This window comes from Callorhinus ursinus, unplaced genomic scaffold (genome assembly GCF_003265705.2).
Source record: "Callorhinus ursinus isolate GAN/ISIS: 27379988/994484 unplaced genomic scaffold, GSC_fseal_2.0 scaffold15, whole genome shotgun sequence".
Taxonomy (NCBI): domain Eukaryota; kingdom Metazoa; phylum Chordata; class Mammalia; order Carnivora; family Otariidae; genus Callorhinus; species Callorhinus ursinus.
In genome coordinates, this window is record NW_027397077.1 from 13,663,088 (window position 1) to 13,685,139 (window position 22,052).

At 37.3% G+C, this 22,052-nt stretch overlaps 1 protein-coding gene and 1 pseudogene across 1 annotated transcript; both read right to left on the bottom strand.

The window, feature by feature from the left end:
* Positions 1–575: 575 nt before the first annotated feature.
* On the bottom strand, positions 576–21,957 carry ARF4 (ARF GTPase 4). The gene is made up of 6 exons (XM_025885144.2): positions 21,531–21,957; positions 12,863–12,943; positions 12,279–12,388; positions 7,410–7,481; positions 3,626–3,751; positions 576–1,529 (listed from the first exon to the last, which is right to left on the bottom strand). The coding sequence occupies exons 1-6, from the start codon at positions 21,595–21,597 to the stop codon at positions 1,443–1,445; spliced, it is 543 nt and encodes a 180-aa protein (XP_025740929.1). The 5' UTR covers positions 21,598–21,957; the 3' UTR covers positions 576–1,442.
* On the bottom strand, positions 3,758–6,664 carry LOC141374230 (centromere protein H pseudogene; annotated as a pseudogene).
* Positions 21,958–22,052: the final 95 nt, after the last annotated feature.

Consider the following 22,052-nt stretch of genomic DNA (forward strand, 5'->3'; position numbering starts at 1 on the left):
CATAAAACATTGCAGACAAAAACTAAGTTTAATTACTCATAAGGTTACCAAGGTGAGTCCTTAATAACTTCATAAATGTAGTTAATGGAGTATATATACCTTTATTGCCCTATTAACAAAGAACGTGTTACATGCAGCTCTCCGCAGAAGTTCTGAAATATGTGGAGCTAAAACAAAGTGCTTGTGAACTCCCTGACATAGGAGAGTGGCATCACTAACAGTCTGCATTCTGCCACGCAAACAGCACTTGCATTTTTTAAACTAACATTAGTTGTGAAACAAACACATGCATACATGCTTTTTGGGCAGTTCATTTTATTACAGCTTTTTACTCTTGATCTGAGTTTAGAAATGTACAGTGTCAAATTCTGTTTTATTAAAGGAAACTAAAATTTTGAAGTTACCTCCACTGTTACACATATGATAGCAACCCACACCTTATTTCCAATTTAAACAATTAGTAAACTCACTAAGACCTGTATTATTGTTCACAAAATGTAATATATGCAAATTAACTTTGCTAAATAAGAAAATCCATTTCAAACATCTTCAAGACTCAAAAAGAACACACACAATTACATATTTTTATCATTTTATTAGGAATAATTCCAAATGGGTTATGAAGAAAACTTACTGAGTTTGATGAGTTTTCCAAAAACTCTTAATGAAGATATGTTCACCGATAAACAAAACATCAGCAGAACTATCATATACTGGGCAAAGAGTCAGGCTGATACCAAAAAGCAACATGCAACATAAAAAAGATACAATATAAAGGAAGACAATCTGCTGGGTATTAAAAATCATCTCAATATGAACTCTTTGCAACCAGCACAGAACCTAATTAGCTATCAAATCCAAACCACACTAAGGTAAGCTTGGCTGATGAAAGCCAGGATTCAATAAAGGGGGGGAAATATAAGTTCCTCAGTGCAAGAGATCTGAATAGTGTTTTGGAGCATTTCCCTGGCTGGTACAAGCAGTATTAGAAGATCTTTTTGGCAAGGGAGAAAAATAAATACAAATGGAATGCTACATTTTTTAAATCAGCAGACTGTCCCAGGAATGATAAAGGTATCAGTAAAGTAGCAAGGGGATAACTTTAAAACATTATTTCTCGTGGGCTCAAAAAACATTCAAAACGGATTTATTTAAAGATGTCACAATAGCTATGTCCAGGCATTTAGGCTTAAGGGAATTACAATTAAAAGAGGACACTTTTTTCCCAAGTTAAGGAGAATTTCTTTAAAACCAAGCATATTGCTAAATAACAATATTATACTTGGTCAACAATAATTGGCAACAAAATAAGTTTAAACGCTGTAATATTTGCCCAAACCAGTCCCAGATACTGTTTAATAACCAAGATGCAAACTAATTTTGTTGTAACAAGCCTAGACCAATTCTATCAAATGTGTCCTTGGTTAGATATCCAGTTTCATTTAACGTTTTGAAAGCTCGTTTGACAGCCAGTCAAGTCCCTCATACAGACCAGTTCCTTGTGTAGCACAAGTGGCTTGAACATACCACTGTAAAGGAAGAACAAGAAAATACTTGATTAACAAAAGACTATATATAACCAGTCTTTAAAATTTTGTGATCAGAAAATTATTTCCCCCAACTGCCCAAGGGTAATACTGAGTCAGCAGTTACCATCAATGTATAGGAAAAAAGGAAACAAAAAATTAATATATAAAACTAGAGGAATAAAGGAGTAAATACAGTTTATATCTCATGATTACTTTTATATTTAATAATCTCAGTAACTGTAGATTGGAAGTGTTCTCACACATGCTTCTCACAAAACTCCTGTCACATTTAAAGCTACTTCTACCCATTCAATAGATTTAATGAACAACGTACTCCTTAATCCAAAAAGAACATTTATAGGAAGATTAGTAACTAATTAAGTACCCACCAGGTCTTTATAACCCTCGTTTCCAATAAAACTAAGTTCAGAGTACAGGAGGCAAAATTTTGAAAAGAGTAGGAGCTGTTGATATTGGAATCAAGCTTTTCAGATAATTTCACTATCTTTAGTTCCCATGCATTCCAAAAAGTTTCACTTTTTAAAATGGTACCAGGAACTATATGAAATGCCAAGAAATGTTAACAAAGAGCAAGAAAAAGATCTAGAAAGCAATTTAATTACCTTTCAGGGACAGTTTATTTCTATTATTTTTCTTTACTGACCCATTTTAGTCTGCCTTACAATAAAGATCTTGCTTTAATACTGCAAGGTCAATGCAAGTATACCACACTTGCCAATTATTATTTGAATACCAAACACTCCAGTAACCTAGAAGGCTGGTTAAAGGTATAAATTCTTAGGGTGCCTGGGTGGCTCAGTTGGTTAAGCGTCTGCCTTAGCTCAGGTCATGATCCCAGGGTCCTGGGATCGAGTCCCACATCAGGCTCCCTGCTCAGTGGGGAGCCTGCTTCTCCCCCCTCTGCCCCCCCGCTCGTGCTTTCTCTCTCAAATAAATAAAAGCTTAAAAAAAAAAGGTATAAATTCTTCACAGCACTGAAAACTGGTATCATTTATAGTTTATCTTGTTTAAATCAACCTGGGACATCTCAAACAGCCTATACAGTTATTGCCACAGCACACTATCTGCCTTGTTGACAACTTAGTGAAAAACCATTGTAAAGCACAAGTCACATTAAAGTTTATGATATCATTTTTATATATAAAACAGTATTTGTGTTTTGCCAGTATATAAATCACTGATCTACAACAAGCTACTGGAGAACAAGCATAGTACTTCTTTTAATTTTAAATTAAAAACTTGTTTAATGTCATGATGATAGTTCATAAGCTTTGGAATACTAAAAGGCAAACAGTATAAAACAAGATTATCTAAAATAGGCCTGCAAAAATATTGCAGTTTTAATAAGAAAACCAAATTACAAAATACTTGCTGCAGAGCTATTTAAAAGATATAAAATTGATCAAGCCCCACATCGGGTTCCCTGCTCAGCGGGAAGCCTGCTTCTCCCTCTCCCACTCTCCCTGCTTGTGTTCCCTCTCTCGCTGTCTCTCTGTCAAATAAATAAATTCTTTTAAAAAAATAAAAATAAAAAAATAAAATATAAAATTAAAATTAACAATATCAATCTTTAGATTATACAATTCTCATAAAGTACATCTTTTATCGATACTAAATGTTTTGAGGATAAAGTTAACAAAAACCAAATGAAATAAAGGTATCTAAACATTTGGATCCTTAAAGGATAAATATTAAAAGGTAAAAAATGGAGAGTTGCCTAGGTGGCTCAATCAGTTAAGTGTCCAACTCCTGATTTTGGCTCAGGTCATGATCTCAGGGTCATGAGATCGAGCCCCATATTGGGCTCTGCACTGGCTGTACCGCCTACCTGGGATTCTCTCCCTCTACCCCTCTCTTTAAAAAAAAAAAAACATAGTTTAAAAATTGAACACACAGAAAAGCCTGAAAGGGCTCATGTCTGTAAGAGTATATTACTTTATCTTTTTTTTAATGATGTGCACATTATCTGTTCAAAAGGGACAATTCCTTAATATGTACTTAAAAGTGAATACTTCCTTAAGCAATTACATTAATTCTAAAAGTCAGGTGGTTAATATGAACCTCCAAATACTTACTGTTCTGTTACGAAGAGACTGAAGACCTAATTTATCTGTCATTTCACTGATGGCCATAGCATTTGGCAAATCCTGTTTGTTCGCAAAAAGCAGCAACACGGCATCTCTCAACTCATCTTCCTGAAGCTGCAAATAAAAGCTAAGATGTTAACAACTAACAAACTGGAACTCAAATCACCGAGACAAAGTAGGTAAAACATTGTCTTCCTGTATATACCAATTATTCAACATTAAATATATTATTAAACATCAATCTAATTTCACTACATAAAGTTCAGGGACACTTAAATCTCATATCCTTCAATTTTTAAATCCCAAGCAAATAATCATATGCCTTCCAAGAAAGCAAAACTATTTTTCAAGCCAATCTTCCTGCACTCCATTAAAGTAAATCATTCACTTCAGCTTTCATGATCATCCATTGAGAGTCAGGATCGGCGGGGCGCCTGGGTGGCTCAGTTGGGTGGCTCAGTTGATTAGACGACTGCCTTCGGCTTGGGTCATGATCCCAGGGTCCTGGGATGGAGCCCCGCATTGGGCTCCTTGCTCCGCAAGAAGCCTGCTTCTCCCTCTCCCTCTGGCAATTAAATAAATAAAATCTTAAAATAAATAAATAAATAAAATCTTAAAAAAAAAAAAAACTGGCAAGGACAAGAAACACATATGGAAATATTTATGGCAGAATCTTATGGTACTCAGTAGTATAAGATTCTTCTTTATTTTTTATTATTTATTCATTCAAGACACAGAGAGAGAGAGAGAGAGAACATGAGCAGGAGAAGAAGCAGAGGGAGGGGGAGAAGCAGGCTCCCCACTGAGGAGGGAGCCCGATGTGGGGCTCGATCCCAGGACCCTGGGATCATGACCTCAGCTGAAGGCAGACGCTTAACCATCTGAGCCACCAGGCACCCCGTAGATTCTTTTTGGACTTTTATTCCTTTCCAGCCAGCAGGACTAGACAACAGCAGGACAGTACAACGACTAGGGCATTAGCAGTATCGTGAAAAAATACAAGAATAATATAAGAGTATAATAATAAATAATACAAGAGTAAATAATAAGTAATAATATAGTAATAAATGAAATACAAGAGTTGACGCTGGTAGGAATGAGTACTGACACATGCTACAACATGGATGAGCATTGAAAATTTATGCTAAGTGAAAAGTAACAAAAAGTTTTAAAAGACCACATATTGTATGATTCTATTTATATGAATGCCTAAAATAGGCATATGCATATAATGTAAATTAGCAGTCATAAAGGCTGGGAGTCTGGGGTGCACTGGGGGAAGAAATGGGGAATACTAATAGTTCTAGAGAATTTCTTCATGGGCCAATAAAAATGTTCTATAATTAGATTGTGGTAATGTCTGCACAATTCTATAAACTAAAAACCAATGACTTACGTATTTTAAATGAGTGAACTTTATGGTATGTGAATTACACCTTGATAAAGCTGTTTACAAAGAGTAGAAGGGGTGATATTTAACTCCTCGGACAAACAACCAGTGACTTAGTTACACATACACTGGCACAATGGTTTTACAAACTGCAATACAGTCTTAGAAGCAATGAATGAGAATTAAAATTTCATTTCAGTAAATATTTTATGGCTATCCAAGTTTGAAACCACGACAAGGTACCTCTAGCAAGGTTCCTCAACAAATTTTTACAATATAAATACAGTTGACCCCTTGAACAACATGGGTATGAACTGTATGGATCAACCTATACATGGACGTTTTGCTGTACATTACTGTAAATGCATTTTCTCTTCCTTGTAATTTTCTTAATAACATTCTCTAGTTTATTTTATTGTAAGAATATAATATATAATACATATAACATTCAAAATTATGTTAATCATGTGTTATTGGTAAGGGCAAGAGTAAGCTATTAGTTTTTTTGTGTGAGAGATAAATCTAAAATGAGATTTCCTTAAAATACAACTGACGGTTGGAAAAAAAAAATCACGATGTGGATATCCTTTTCCAATTTTTCTAATATTCTGGTTGACTGACAAATGCATAGAAGTATTCCAAATGAGAGGTGGGACTGCCAGAAATGTTGCAGAGAAAATGTCCACATTTGGTGGAAAGCTAGATTAGATGTCTTTTGGAACCCTCCCAAGACTAAGATTCTCAGATTCTTTTTGAGTATGCCAGTCGCTTTATATTTAAAACAACAGATTCCATGTTAAAGTGCTAAGCCACAAAAAAACTGGAGTCTTACAATAGTTCCAAAAACATTAAAAAGAATTTTACTTGAAATCTGCTATTTAAATGACATATAAAGACCAAAACAAAAAAATGACAAAATAGAATTCTTATTAGATCACAGTGAGATTCTTGTCAAGCTGTAGAACAGTTTCCTTAAAGGCAAAATCCTCTGCCCAATTGCCTTTACTCCCTAAATGAGGTTCTGGAACACATTCTGAATAATTTTAGTAAACTGTATCTCCATTTGTAGGTTTTGTGGTATGGTCTTTATCTCATCTGAATTTTCCATATTGTCTGAATTCATCGTTCTGTTTGCTCTTTTCAGTCTGTATTCCTAAAACATTTTCTAAGCATCTGTTCTAATCTCGTCTTCCCAACATCAAGCAGCTTTTCCTCCAAATTCCAAGATTCCTGGTGTGATTTCATTATTAATTTAGCTTTAATACATGTTTCATGTTATCCATGAGCACACTTGGGGTTTTCTCCAGGTTTTTCTTAAGTGTAGTTGAAAGTTGCATCCTTTAATGCAAGCTTTTTTCATTTCAAAAGCAATTTTTAACTTCAATTTCATTTTCCAGGTCCTCAGTTCTAGCTTCAATTTGCTTATCTGGCATGATTTGTTCTGGAGTTTTTTCTTCATTTGCATTAACTACTGATTTATATTCCAAGAGTTATTATTTTGTCTGTGCTCTCAGCCTGAGCAGCAGGGTCAAGTGGTCCTTGGGATGCACCACCTGGACACCGGGGACCTGTGCTGGCCCACTCTCCCCACCTCCCACTCCAGAGTTGGAGGGCTTGGCAGCTGCTTGCTCTTTGGGTTACAATTATGACTGGCACGAAGAACTGTCACCTAGGACGGGAAGGCATGGCCTCAGGAGGCAATATTCCCGCCACTAAACTGTGGCCAGCAAAAGCAGTAGTTAAGTTTTTGAGGACTCAAAACTTATACGTGGATTTCCAACTGTACATATGGTGGGTGGGCCATGAGTCAGCACTCCTAACCCCCATGTTGCTCAAGGGTCAACCATACATGAGAACATTCTGATACATGGCAAAGCTAAATACCGTATCAACCAAAATGCTACTATCTTCAGGTGGAATTCTTTATCATGGCTGCTATTATGAAATATTTCAAAGTATATATTATATAGGTACAGAATAGAGAAAACCAAACCCAAAGACCCTGGGAACAAGGGGTTTGAACCAAGATTCCTAGATCACATAAGTTCCCAAACTACAGATTTTTAATCTATTAAATAAAGGACTGGACTAATGGAGATATCCTCAACCAGAGACATATCACCTGTGGAGCATGCTAAAAACAAGCTGAGCCTTCTTCCCAACTTAATGAAGTAGCTACTCTTCTGTGTGTTCTTTAAAAAGCTCTATAGGAGATTTTTATGTGTGTTCTTAAGAACCTGTCATGACAGTTTCTCAAGGTTCTTTCTAGCTCTGAAATAATTTGTGTAATCTAATCACAGTAAGATGTACCAACCACTAACACTACCACTGTCACCCTGCAAAACACATCTTGGAAATAATAAATTAAAAAAATATTCTTACCATTTTCTGCAGCTCTTCAGCTCCTTCCTGAATTCTTTCACGATCATTACTATCTACCACAAAAATAAGACCCTGGGGAAAAATTATTTAAATAAATTGCAACAGTTAACCTTAAAGGAGACACTAAAGATAAAACAAGTACAGACAGAAGAACCACACAGAGTTAAACAACTGGAAGACAATGTCTCCTTATTAAAAGAACAACAAAAAAGAACAGTGCCTGAAGTACTAAAAATAGATTTGAGTACTATTTGTGATTTTAACTTATGTTATTAAAAAAAAAAATTGGGGGGTGCCTGGGTGGCTCAGTCAGTTGAGCATCTGACTCTTGATTTCGGCTCGGGTCATGATCTCAGGGTCATGGGATCAAGTCTCCCATGGGGCTCTATGCTCAGCACGGGAGTCTGCTAACAATTCTTTTTCTCCCTCTCCCTCTTGCCCCTCTCCCACTCACATGTTCTCTCTAAATAAGTAAAAAAGTCTTAAAAAAAATCTTACTCTTAACCAACTGATCACTTTTCTCAACTACACTATGAATGATTTTATCCCTCTTCCCTTGCATGTTAAGTGCAGATAAGTCCAAGGAGCAAAATGGTCACTAAGTGGGAACAAAAGGAAAAAGAATCAACCAAAGATCCTAAAGATGCATGAATTTACTGACTGAATTAGCATATTCTGTCAAAATCATGCATAAAGTGTTTCTTAAAAAAAGGGGGGGTGCCTGGGTGGCTCAGATGGTTAAGTGTCTGCCTTCGGCTCAGGTCATGATCCCAGGGTCATGGGATCAAGCCCCACACTGGGCTCCTGGCTCAGTGAGGAGCCTGCTTCTCCCTCTGCCTCTCTCCCTGCTCATGCTTTCTCTCTCTGTATCTCAAATGAATAAATAAAATCTTAAAAAAAAAAAGAGGGGGAAGGGGCACACAAAATAGTTTTTGTATGCTTCTTATACAAAAGTAAGCCCTGTTCCACAATGTTGTTGACTTGATCAAATAAGAAATTCTTTTTATTTTTATTTTTTAGGTGAACTCTAGGCCCAAGGTGGGGCTTTAACTTACAATCCTGAGATCAAGAGTCACATACTCTATAGACTGAGTCAGCAAGGTGCCCCCAAATATGAAATTCTTAACAAAAAGAAAAGTAGTAACCATTCTTATCAGATAGTCACAAACATTAGAATTCTATTCTAGAAAACAAATGGAATTAAGGAAACAGTTAAGACTTTTCTAAAAACTTTCAAATGGGAAAGTATAAAATTTTCAACTAGAGAGGACAGAGTACCTTGATAGTTTTGTTAAAAATCTATTCCTATTAATAAAGAGATTACTTTAAATATTATTCTCCCCACAACCCTGACCACTGAAGTATTTTCTGAACATTTGTCACATAATCACAAACTGTCTTGTGCTTGCTTATTTATATAAACAGATTAACTCCGCGAAGAGCATAAAATCCACTTAGGGCAAAGAGCTACTCCATTTTGTATGTACACCTCAGTACCATCATAGTACTGAGTTTGCGAGGGTACCTAATATTTATTTTTGGCTATGGTCATTAAGTGATGATTTTCTTTGGTCTAGCAGATTTCAAACCCATTTCCTTTGTCTCTGCTGGAAACCATCATTTTAAACATCCTAATCTTTGAAAATACTTTTGGTACTATGAGAGCCTGTACGGCATAATGGAAAGATATCCAAATTCAAATCTCAAGACTACTTATTACATAAATGACCTAATCCTGGAACATGCCTCCTCTTCTATAAAAATAAAACCATGGCAGCTAACTTTATAAGCCTGTTAAATGTAATCATACAGGTATAAAAGAATCTAGTATTGCACTTGGCTTATCACAGGCTTTAGTAAAATGTTGTCTCCTCCCTTCCCTCCTATTCCAAAAGTTATTCCTTTTTAAAATCTATCCCTCTAGAAGAGGCAATGGCTCCAAAAGGGATCCAATTTTATTTGTACTACTAACAATCCATTTTTATTTTGTTTTAAAATGTAAATAATGCTATCAGTTCCAAAGTAATACTACTGAGAGAAAGAAGTATTTCAGTAATAAATTCGGTTATTCACTTCCTGGTACAACTAGAATCAAGAGTATAAAAAAGCTAGGATTCTAAAGATAAGTTTGGCTATAATAAAAGACTACTTAAAAGGCCAAGTATTTACTTACTTAGAACAGCAAAATAATTGGAATTATCTAATGAGGGAAGAGGAATTTACTACAATAAATACTGTGTCCTGGCTTGTTAAGTTAGAAGCATGGTTAAACAATATTCATTTCTTTTCAATTTTATAGCTAACAGAACTGATGAGAAATGCTAGAAAAGCTGGTTTAAGAGCTTAGCTGACATTACATCAGGTAAGACATAAAACTTCCACCTGTAGTCGTGAGTTCTCTAGGAAGAAGTACTTGGGACTTTTGATTATAAGGTGATCCAAAGAGGCCAGGAATGGATCTAATCTCAAGAACTCAAAAGTAAATGGGGCACCTGGGTGGCTCAGTTAAGTGTCCAACACTTGATTTTGGCTCAGATCATGATCTCAGGGTTATGAGATCAAGTCTCATGCTGGGCTCCATGGTGGGCATGGAGCCTGCTTAAGATTCTCTCTCCCCCTCTACCTTTACCACTCCCCACCACATGCACAAGCACCCCCCGAAAAAAACAACAGAACAAAAATGCAAAAGTACATTACATACAAAGCATTCTAAAACAAATCTACGTTAAGACTAGGGTTACTCTTATCAAGAATTACAAATTAAGGATTAGCAAAGTTTTACTTTGTCCCTAATTTTACCTCAAAAACATATTCCCTAAATGAAATGACTATGACTTACTTTAAAATAATCCAAAAGGTGAAGTACATTAGAGAAAAACATCAATTAAACAATACTGACCATATCCTAACAATTGAAGCTGGGTAACAGATATATGAAAGTTTATATGCTATTCTCTCTACTTCTGTGTATATTTGACAATTTCCATAATGAAGTTTTCGTATCATATTTTGATATGAGTCACATGCTTTTCGGGGCAACTGGATGGCTCAGTCGTTAAGCGTTTGTCTTCGGCTCAGGTCATGATCCCAGAGTTCTGGGATGGAGCCCCACACCAGGCTCCCTGCTTGGCGGGAAGCCTGCTTCTCCCTCTCCCACTTCCCCTGCTTGTGTTTCCTTTCTCTCTGTCAAATAAATAAAATCTTTAAAAAAAAAGGTTTTTCTATCACAGCTAATGAACAGAAATATTCCAATTTTTAAGTAAAAAAGCATGCCATTTATTTAACAGGACACACTACTTAAACCTAGTATACCAGTTCCAGCCAACTCACCTAGATTATTCACTGCCACCTGGTGGCAATATACCTCGCTTGCATACTATGTTTTAAGAGTTGAAGAACAAGAATGACATCTGCACAACTTAAACATAAATGAAGTGCTTGTAACATCACACATTACTTAAAAAATGTATTTATCAACTCCAGTAGTAAACAAAAACTGATGAGAAACCTCTCCTGTGGTAGTAAACAAAACTGAGTTGGAATGAGATTAAAGAGAAATCTGGAACAAGAACCAACCTCTCCAGTCCTAGTAAGTCATTCCAAGCTTCAGCTTGCTCCTATGTAAGAATTAGACTACAGCAGTGGTTCTCAAGTGGGCGCAATTTTGTCCCCAGAGGATATTTTGCAATACGTGGAGATATTTTTGGTTACTGCAACTGGGTTGGGGGGGTGGGGGTTTGCTACTGGCACCTAGTGGGTAGAAGCCAGGGATGCAGCTAAACATCCTACAGTACAGAGAACCTCCCCTCGCCCAACAATAAAGAGTTACTCAGTCCGAAATATCAACAATGCTGTTGAAAAACCTTATACCACAGCCTTGTTCTTCAAAGTAAGGTCCCAAACCAGCACCACCACCACCTGAGAACCTACTAGAAATGCGGAATCTCAGGCCTTAGTCAGGCCCTACTAAATTGATCTGTATTTTAACAAATAGCCAGGTGATTCATATGCACATCAAAGTCTGAGAAGCATTATTGATACTTAGTTTATATCCCCAGAGATTCTAATTCAATTGGTATGGAGCTAATAAACGATCAACACTTTGAGATTTTTAATTTTTTAATTTTTTTTAAAGCTCCCCAGGTGATTCTAATGCGCAGCCGAATTCAAGAACTCCTACTCACAGGATTACTAAGGTGTCTCCCATGCCACTATATACTACATGATAATATAAAAATACCTTATAAGTCAATGAAATGGATCTACATCAATATATATATTTTTTAAAGATTTATTTATTTTAGAAAGAGAGAGAAAATGAGCAGGAGAGGGAGAGGTAGAAAGAATCTCAAGCTGACTCTGCGTGACTGCAGAGCCCAACACGGGGGCGTCTGTCTCACAACCCTGAGATCATGACCTGAGCTGAAACCAAGAGTCAGACGCATAACCGACTACACCACTAGGAACCCCAGTATATTTTTTTCTTAATGTATTTTAATAAGGTAAACACTTAACTGGGCTAAATGAAGGACTACTAATTGCTTTTTATTCATTAAAAATTAAAATGACAGAAAGTTATATAGACCTTACTTTCTAGACTAAGAAAGAAACAAACAGAACTAATTCAATCTTGAGAACCACCTCCACCTAATCTGCCAAAATATTGTTATGATGGCTATGTAACTCTTCCATCCTGGGTAATTTAGCCTTCACAGGCATGAGTGAGAGAGTTCACTGAAGAATATGTAAGTAGTGATAAGAATGCCAACTCATATAAGAATGCCAACACTCAGTTAAATAGTAGACAGCAAAAGAAACTTTAAAGCATAAAACATATAAGTTATACAAACTGTATATAGCATTCCTTACCTGGGTGTTTTGGAAGTAATGCCTCCAGAGAGGCCTAATTTTATCTTGTCCACCAACATCCCATACTGTGAAACAAATGTTCTTATATTCTACTGTTTCCACATTAAAACCTACAAAGAAAAAAAGTTGTGCAAAATGTCATTAAGAAAATAAAACCCCTTACTGTGGAATTCTCTCAGAATTGCTTTTTAAAAATCTCCCAGATAATCAAAAAACTGAAAAAACCTAAGCCAGTTATAATGATAGATATATGCCACAGTACCCTTGTCCAAACCCAGAGAATGCACAACACCAAGAGCGAACTCTAAGGTAAACTACGGACTTTGGATGATTATGTCAATGAAGTTCATCAGTTATAACAAATGCACCACTCGAGTGAGTGATGTTGATAAAGGGGGAAACTATATATACATGGGGGTAGGGAGTTTATGAGAAATCTCTGTACCTTCCTCTCAACTTTTCTGTGAGCATAAAGCTCTCTAAAATAATAAAGCCTTAAAAAATTGTTTCAAAATTAAACCATATTCTATTTCATTTTATAATATATTATGATATAAATTAAAGTCATCTGCAAACTTTCTTACCAATGGTAGGAATGGTGGTGACTATCTCCCCTAACTTCAGTTTATACAGAATGGTCGTCTTGCCAGCAGCATCCAATCCAACTAGAAAAAGACATTAAAATTTTTAAATCTAGACCAAAAGCACACACACTAAGAATTAATTTTACAACAAATTTATAGTTAGAAAGCAAAAGTCAACTGGTCAAGGCACAAATGAGTTAGAAATGAAATTACTGCATTTCTGATCCCCAAGGGCAACACTTGCTACAGAAAGCCTTTCCATTTTTCCTTCTAGACCTAGAGAGACAACATGTAGTAGTGAAAAGAAAAGAGTATCTGGCTGACTCAGGCTCTGGTCTCTAGATTTGCTTTGCCACAAATTAGTTAAGTGTCTTTAAACACGTCACTCTAGGAAACTGAGACCAGAGAAATTAACTGTAAAACAAGGAGATCGAATCATTTAATCTAAGGTATTTTCTAACTCAATCCTTATTAATTCTATGAACTACTATCATTTTTAAAAACCCAAGTTACAAACTGAATCAGAGAACACATAAAAACAAGTGAATAAAAATTATCTTAAAAAATGTTAACTATGCACTAGTGTCCTTAAATAATAATAAAGGAAGATGACGCCAATATTACCCCCACCTAAATTCATTTCTACATCAAATGCACAGAAATAAGAACAAAAGATTGGTTAATTTGGGTTGTAAAAAATGGCCTTATCATATTCATCTCCAATGTAACTAATGTCTAAATTCTTAAAACAATTCCTTTGAAGCAGATACAAGTAGGGAAGAATGTGCTTGTTTCTGAAGAAAAAAAAAATCCATCCTGGAATAAGAGGGTATACTTCTTCACTACAGTGATAGTGATGAGCAAATTAAATGCTCATTTTAAGTATGAATCTCTCAAAACCAACATATTCTACATTGTTAAACCCTTCTAAACGGAAGGTTAATATCTAACAACTTCACTGAATGTATCATTGGACATCACATATGGCCAACTAGATTTACGCTATCACAGATTTTTTTTTTTTAAGATTTTATTTATTTATTTGACAGAGAGAGAGAACACGAGTAGGCAGAGCGGCAGCTGGAGAGAGAGGGAGAAGCAGGCTCCCCGCTGAGCAGGGAGTCTGATGCGGGGCTCCATCCCAGGACCCTGGGACCGTGACCTGAGCCGAAGGCAGGCGCTCAACTGACTGAGCCACCCAGGCACCCTTACGCTATCGCAGATTTTGAAATGAATTCAATTTCATGATTTAAGCAAGGTTGCTTTTTAAATATTTAAACCAAAGCATGACTTTGATTGGTACATGAAATAAATGCTATTAAGTTAAAGAAAACAAACACACACAGAAAGCACCCCACTTACCTAATTTACATTACTGTGCAAGTAAGTTTAATTTTTATCAGTTCAAAACAGAACTAAAGGCTATAGGCAATTTCAGACCCCTTCTACCCATATAACAACCTTTTCTGCTCTGTACCCTACAAAGGTAGCTTTAAGATCTCTCTGTACACTCCGGCAATTTATGTCTTCATATCCTGTGTCTTCTAATTAAACTGTGTTCCCTACTCTTTCATACTGAGATATTCAGGTTTATTCTTTCCAAAATACTATGACACTTACTAGACAGAGTGAGCAACTAAGCCCTCACTCATGGGCACAAGAAAAACCAACTGGCCCCAAGAGGTGTTTTGTTTTTTGAGTACGGGACAGTATCCAAAAAAAAAAAAATCAGAAAATCTAATTCTAAAACATACACAAAGAAACAAAATTAAAGTTTGATATTTTCAGTAAAAATACAGAAAACGATGGGAAGAACAATATGATCATTCACTGTTTGAAAAACCTGTTTCTACGTGATGTCAGAGTGTTATAAGCAACTGAGAAATCACTGAACTCTTCCTCTGAAACTAATAATATACTATATGTTAATTAATTTAATTAAAATTAAATTTAAAAAAAGCAGCTGTCTCTTTAGAGAATAAGTCCTTCTTGGGTGATTTTGATCAAATTTTAAAATAAAGCAAAATTTGCCCTTAAGTACCAAAGTTAAAAGGGGCGCCTGGGTGGCTCAGTTAAGCATGATGGGATTGAGCTCTGAATTGGTCTGTGTTGGATGTGGAGCCTGCTTAAGATTCTCTCTCTCTGGGGCACCTGGGTGGTGCAGTTGGTTAAGGAGCTAACTCCTGGTTTCGTCTCAGGTCATGATCCCAGGGCCCTGAGATGAGCCCTGTGTCCAGCGCCATGCTCAGCACAGAGTCCTTAAGAGTCTCTCTCCCTTAGCCCCGCCCCCTGCTTTTGTGTGTGTGTGTGTGTGTGTGTGTGTGTGTGTGTGTGTGTGTACTCTCTTCCTCTCACACATTTTTTCTAAGATTTTATTTTTATTTATTTGACAGAGAGAGAGAGAGCGAGAGAGGGAACACAGTGGGGGAGTGGGAGAGGGAAAAGCAGGCTTCCCACCGAGCAGGGAGCCCGATGTGGGGCTCGATCCCAATCAAACCTGGGATCATGACCTGAGCCAAAGGCAGATGCTTATCAACTGAGCCACCCAGGCACCCTCACAAATAAATTAAAAATAAGAAGATTCTTGGGCCGCCTGGGTGGCTCAGACAGGTTAAGGGTCTGCTTTCCGCTCAGGTCATGATCCCAGAGTCGTGGGATCAAGCCCCCCACTGGGCTCCCTACTCCACAGGAAGTCTGCTTCTCCCTCTGCCCCTTACCCCGCTCGTGCTCATGCTATCAAATAAGTAAAATATTAAAAAAAAAATTCTCTCCCTTTCCGTGCCCCTCCCCCACTTGCACGAGTGCTCTAAAAACAAAAAAATAAATCAATAAAAAAGTAAGCCAAAATATGATTAAGCCCAAGTCAGAAGAAGTGAAACTACGGCTGATTAAAAAAACATGAGCTAGGGTTTTTTTTTTAAAGATTTTATTTATTTATTTGACAGAAAGTGAAAGAGCACAAGGGGGAGCGGCAGAGGGAGAGGGAGAAGCAGGAGTCCTATGCAGGACTCGATTCCCCAGGATCATGACCTGAGTGGAAGGCAGATGCTTAACCAACTGAGCCACCCAGGCGCCCCACCTGAGTTAGGTTTTGAGAACTATGGCACATGCTAGTCCTCACTGGAAGTCCAACTGAACCTCATACCATTACTAAAACAATTTAAATCCAAAAATACTGACACAGAACGAAAGAACCCCAAGACAAATTATTATATGACGATTTTAAGTTATAGAAAAGCAGAGAGGTAACCCAATTTTTAATGAAACTGCCAACACCTGATTGCGTGCATAACTAAAACTCTACTTCTAAGTTAGAATTTTCTTCACACAATAAACATGTGTTACTTTAATTAAAAAAGAATCCAAAGTAGCAGATTTCCTTTATTAATACGTTGGCCTGGTTACATTTCCTGATGTATCGATGACTGCTTAAAAGTCTTGAATATATTTTATATACTTAATGAAAAAAAGGGGGCAAGTGTTTACAAAATAATGCAACCATAAGGCTTTTTAATAAGTTATTTTTAAAATAAAAATTGTAAGATAACAGTTAAAAAGCTCACAGCCACATATAAGATTCTAAAATCATGAATATATCTCTTGAGGTGCACAAAAAAAGAACAGTGCTATATAAATGCAAACCAGAAGTTTTTTTTAATAAAGGGATTTCTACTGTGAGATTAAAGATGCATATACCATCACTTAAAACTCATTATATAGCTCTTTTCTCAAAAACATGTTGGTCTAACAATTTTGTGCTACTTCAGTCATTTCTCAAGTACCTCTTTCCTTATGTTGCAATACTTGGCAATGAGTTTTCTCCACAAAATGAAACTATAACCAATTCTCACCTAGCCAAGATAAGACTAATCTGTACATTCCAGTAATGTCCTCCCTCCCTTTAACCCCCATAAACAAGTCACTGTATTGAAAGATATACTGGAATTACTTGTTCTCCCTAACTGGACCTGCACTTTGACCAAAGTCTTAAGAGCAACAAAACTACCCCAAAACTCTTAGCCAATCATTAAATCTACTAAAGTGTGGCAGCAAGAAATATTTATATTTAAAGTTAAAGACACTAGACTCCATGATCTCAAATTGGAAAAAAAAAATGCAGAAAGGAGACTGGGATGAAAAAAGTATATTTTCAGGTGGATAAAATTTCACACAGAGTATTTTTCTTTTTCATGTTTTCCTTTATCTTTCAATTTTCTACAAGGAAGCTTAAAATACAACTTCATAATTATTTAAAAATAATTTAAATTGAGTGCTTACTGTGTTCTGAGCACCACACTAGGTGATTCCATACATTTTTGTAATATAAACCTTACAACTACCCTCTATTTTTCAAACGCAGCATCTGAGGTTCAGAAATGTCCCCAGAATCACAGCAGAAGACGTATGCAAAACCCCAAGTCTTATGGAGAAGTTAGATCCCTGAGACACAGCTGATGGGAATGTAAAATGGTGTAGCTGAAATGGAAAACAGTTTTGTCAGTTCCTTAAAATGTTAAATATAGTTAACACAAAACCCAACAATTCCACTCCTAGGTATTTGTTTACCCAAGACAATTAAAATTATATGCCCCTACAAGAACTTTTCAAATGTTCACAGCAGCATTACACATAACAAAGAGTGGAAACAATCAAATTTCCATCAAATGATGAATGGATAAACAGAATGTGGTATATTCACAGAAAGGAATTACTCTTCAGCCTTAAAAAGGAATGAAGTACTGACACACGATAAAATATGAACCTTTAAAACATTATGCTAAATGAAAGCAGCTAGGCACTAAAGGACACATTGTATGATTACATTATGTGAACTATCCTGAATAGACAAACCCACAGAAACTAAAAGTAGATGAGTGGTTGCAGAAGAACTGGGGAAGAAGGGGAGCAGTAACCACTAATGGGTATAGTTTCTTTCTGGGCTGATGAATATGTTCTAGAATTAAGATACTGGTGATGGTGGGCCACCTGGGTGGCTCAGTCAGTTAAGCACCCAACTCTTGATTTCAGCTCAGGTCATGATCTCAGGGTGGTGGACTGAGCCCCCTATTGGGCTCTGCGCTGCACGTGGAGTCTGCTTAAGATTCTCTCTCCCTCTGCCCCCCTCCCACACACACAACTCATGTGCTCTTAAAAAAAAAAGATGGGCAATAGTAACACAAGTTTGTGAATATAGTAAAACCACTGAACTATATGCTTTAAAGGGATAAATTTTATGTTACATGAATTACATCTCAATTTTTAAAAATTAAAACCAAAAACCAAAAACCCCTAAGTCTATACCAGAGCTCTCAAATGGTATTTATACACTGCCATCTTGCCTTTAGGTTTTTCTGGTGGACATACAGTATCTTAGTATTTTACCTAATTCCTCAGAAGTCTGACCATCAAAACTGAAAGTGAGGCTACCAAGTGTACAGAAAAATTATTATAAGCTTAGATTTTACTTCTACCCAACAGATCAGAAATATCTGCACTTTGATCAATGTGTTAATTAGCAGCAAATTATCAAAGTCTGAAAGCCATCTGCAATAATGCCAGAGGGTACATCTAAAAACGGCTGTATCAACTTCTAGAGATATCAACCTAAGATTTTTGCCTTTTCAATTGTTTCCTTATATCACATAACTAATCAGAAGGGCTTTTTTTTTTTAAAGGCTGCCAATTATGTTTTCAACTAATGACCTGAGAAAATGCTCATAAGCTAAGTCAAAAAGAGAGAACTCCAATTTCCTCTTAAAAACCTGACAGTAAATATAATAAATGTTAACAAGAGTGAAATGGTAGAATTATAGTTATTACTTTATTCTTTTAAAATTAAAAAAAGACGTTATTTTTAGAATGAGGACAAAAAATTAAAAATCACATAATAAATTTATAAAATATGCTAGGGAAAAAGCATGAAATGCCACTCTTTAGCTTGAAGCCTCACTTAAAATATTAGTAGTATTTTTCAAATTGGCAAATAGAAGAACCTCCCCTGTCCCCCCAAAACCACAGTCACATGTAATACAGAATTATACTATTAGCAATCTTTTAAAAAGCAACATTTTTTCAGCTTTTCAATAGGCAAAAACTCACAAGTTCAAAAAGCTTAGAATTAATAATTCCTCTACAGAACACTTTAGTGTTTTCCAATGTAAACAAAACTTGGGGAATCATTTCCCAAAATTACATCTTATCACAGATCAAGACACTGGAGATCAGTCTAAAAATAAGGTAATGCAGGGCTCCATGGGAAATCTAAGATGGAAACTGATCATCTTTGAATTTAAGCTCAGTAATATTCACACGAGTGATTTCTCAAAAAAAAAAAAACTAGACAATTTCTGTCAATCTATACTTTAAGTGACATTACATTTAAAACACTGCATTGGTTTTTAATTAACTACAATCTTAAGTTCAAACACCATTTAAGATTATTTGAACTTCTGGGAGAACAAGTGTAAAATTTTAATCTTCACAGTAATTTGGCAAACCAGACTCATGAGCTAACTGCTATCTTTCAGTAACACTTTAAAATGATAAAGTCTGAAAAAGTCACTGACTCAAGAAGGTATGAATTTTATATAAGCCTTATAAAGGTAAAGAAAGCACACATATCTGCCAGAGAACATTAATATGAAAAAAGCAATCATTAACTCAATTCTAAACTTTAACAGAGAGAGAGACCTTAAGAGTGATTGTTTATGCAGTCACTTTATAAAGCTAGACAAAAAAAATCAACTATCAAATTTCCAAATCACCTCATTCCCTATCCATGCAATATCCTAAGGTTATGCTTCATTTGATGAGTTACTATAAAACTTGACCTTGTGACTTTAGTGTTTTTAATCAAGGAAACCTGATTATCCCAAAATTAAAGAGTAAAACAAGAACAGGAAACCAGAATAATAAAACATTTAACATTAAAAAAGTAATTCCAAATCATGACTTCTATCTCTTGCACAAATGCACAAAGTTAAATACTTTTCCATTTTCTTTCAATTGTTATTTTTTGGAGGTAGAAGGAGAAATGTTCCCCTAATATAGTAAATTTAGGAAAGTGGTTATAGCATAACTCTACTTTTCTTCTCCTGCTGAAACTTTAAGCCATCACAAAAGACTTAGGATACGAAACACAGCAATTCATTTACAATCAATCTTAAGTAAAAGGACCAACATAGTACATTCCCAGGAACACACCTAGGAACTAGTTAATTTCTTTAAGGAACGGCCTGGAAATTCAATTATCACAGTCCAAAGTCCTCCCAATGACTTCAGAGGCTTTTTAGACTGTCAACTTTCAGCCACCTTAAAAACTTAATATGCTTGCCCTCCTTTAAAATTGTCTCCATAAATGAAATCTAAAAAACTTTTTAGAGAAAACATTTTGACCTATCTTTATGAATGAATTATTAACAACCATTCCATGAATTGTAAAGAAGCTAGAAATAACAGTTAAGAGAAAAAAGAACTAAATGTGTAACCTTCATACACCTCGAATTACTACTGAATTTTGCTTTGGAAAACTTTCAGTGGTAGTAGAACTAGAAAATATAACTTCCTCCCCACTCTAAAAAAACAAGCTCCTGATGAACCGGTAAGTTTCAACGTTTAATTTAGAGGAGCTCCTTTTTGCATTATTGAGGTCTACAGACCTTAGCTGTGATGCAGAGACAACTCACAATAATATGGGGGAGGGGCTGCTTACATCACCCAAGTGGCAAGCCCCTTCTCCCTCAGCTAAAAAACAAAAAACAAAAAACAAAACAGACGCTGAAGAGCAGTTTTCAAAAGCCTATTTTCCAAAAGAGATTTTTTAAAAGCCCTTTGTAATTATTATTTAACAAAGCTACCCTAAAATTAAGGATCACAATGTTCAGTTACTGGAAATTTGTTATCGGCTGAAATAATTAACTTTAAAAGTTTTTTCATTAAACCTTAACCAGCTAGATAAAAATTAGTTTTAAAACCAAAGACAGTAAACCAACATATTCAGTTTTTGAGAGTGGCCAAAAGGTGATTCACGATAAACTCAGTTTTCAGGGACATTAACAAGGAAAACAGTATGAAGCGGAATCCAGAGCGAAGTTTGGCGAAGTTAGCGCTGAGGACTCTTCTGAAACCGAGGGTGCTCCCTTGCCACCGCTCTGGGCCTGGTCACTTCCTGCCCCGGGCGGCTCCGGGCTCCCGAAGACCGCTCGCGCCACATAGCACTGGAGTGTGCAGTGTGTGTGTACCCGGAGCAGAAAGGGGGAGGAGGAAGACTGGAGTAGTTCTGCCTCCGTCCTGACCGCGGCCCACACCGGAGAAGCCCGAGTCAGACCGCACTCTCAGAACGGGCCTCGCCAGTGTCTTCCGGGCTTAGCGAGATCAGAAGAGTTCGCTTCCCCCACATCTCCGAGCCCAATCCTGTCCGGCTTTCAGTAAGATCAAGTAAAGAAAGCCAAAGCCAGAAGGAAGAAACCTTGTCCCGCGCGCCCCTGTCCGGCCTCTTAGATCTGGGGCGACCGCCCACCTATCGCCCCATTGTTCCCCCTTAAGAATTCCTCTTGACCCCGAGCCTGCCGCCCCTCCCCCACCAGAGCGGGCGGAGGGACAAACAGGCCCCGTGGCCTCCCCAAGCACCGAGACCCGGCCTGCCCTCGGTTGTTGGGCCCTCACTCACCCATCAAAATGCGCATCTGCTTCTTGCCGAAGAGGCGGGAGAAAAGGGAGGAGATGGTGAGGCCCATGGCAATAGTGGCACTTGCGATGGGCAGGAACAGAAGGGGTTTTGGGGCGTCCCCGGGCCTTCTCCTTTCACGTTCCCAACAAACTGAGCGAAGGAAGAAGAGCTGAGGGAGAAAGAGGGCGGCAGAAGCGGCTCGCTAGCCGGCGTGTCGGACGAAGCTCTGGAACAAGAACTAACGGGGCGCTGCTCGACGACTGGCGCGGCAGCTCCGGGTTTGGCGTTTTAGGCTTCTGCTATGCCACGTCACGCGGTAGCCGCGGCGACTCCAGCTGCGGCCCGGCCCCTCCAACGCGGACAGAATCGCGTCACCGCCGCCCCAACCCCCTGCGCTTCCGGTGCTGGCCGAACCACTGCGCCTGCGCACGAAAGGGATTGGCCAGTTTCGCCGACGCGATTCTCTGGCCGCCGCCACCTCCGGGACGCGGACCCGCGGGGCGAAGCCAATTAGCACATGCG

Excerpts from the sequence above, each read along its gene's own strand:
- ARF4 (XM_025885144.2), bottom strand. The coding sequence starts at position 21,597 with ATGGGCCTCACCATCTCCTCCCTTTTCTCCCGCCTCTTCGGCAAGAAG. Across the intron at positions 12,944-21,530 it reads GCAGATGCGCATTTTGATGG|TTGGATTGGATGCTGCTGGC; the intron begins GTGAGTGAGGGC and ends GTCTTTTTCTAG. Across the intron at positions 3,752-7,409 it reads CTGAAGAGCTGCAGAAAATG|CTTCAGGAAGATGAGTTGAG; the intron begins GTAAGAATATTT and ends TTTTATTTGCAG.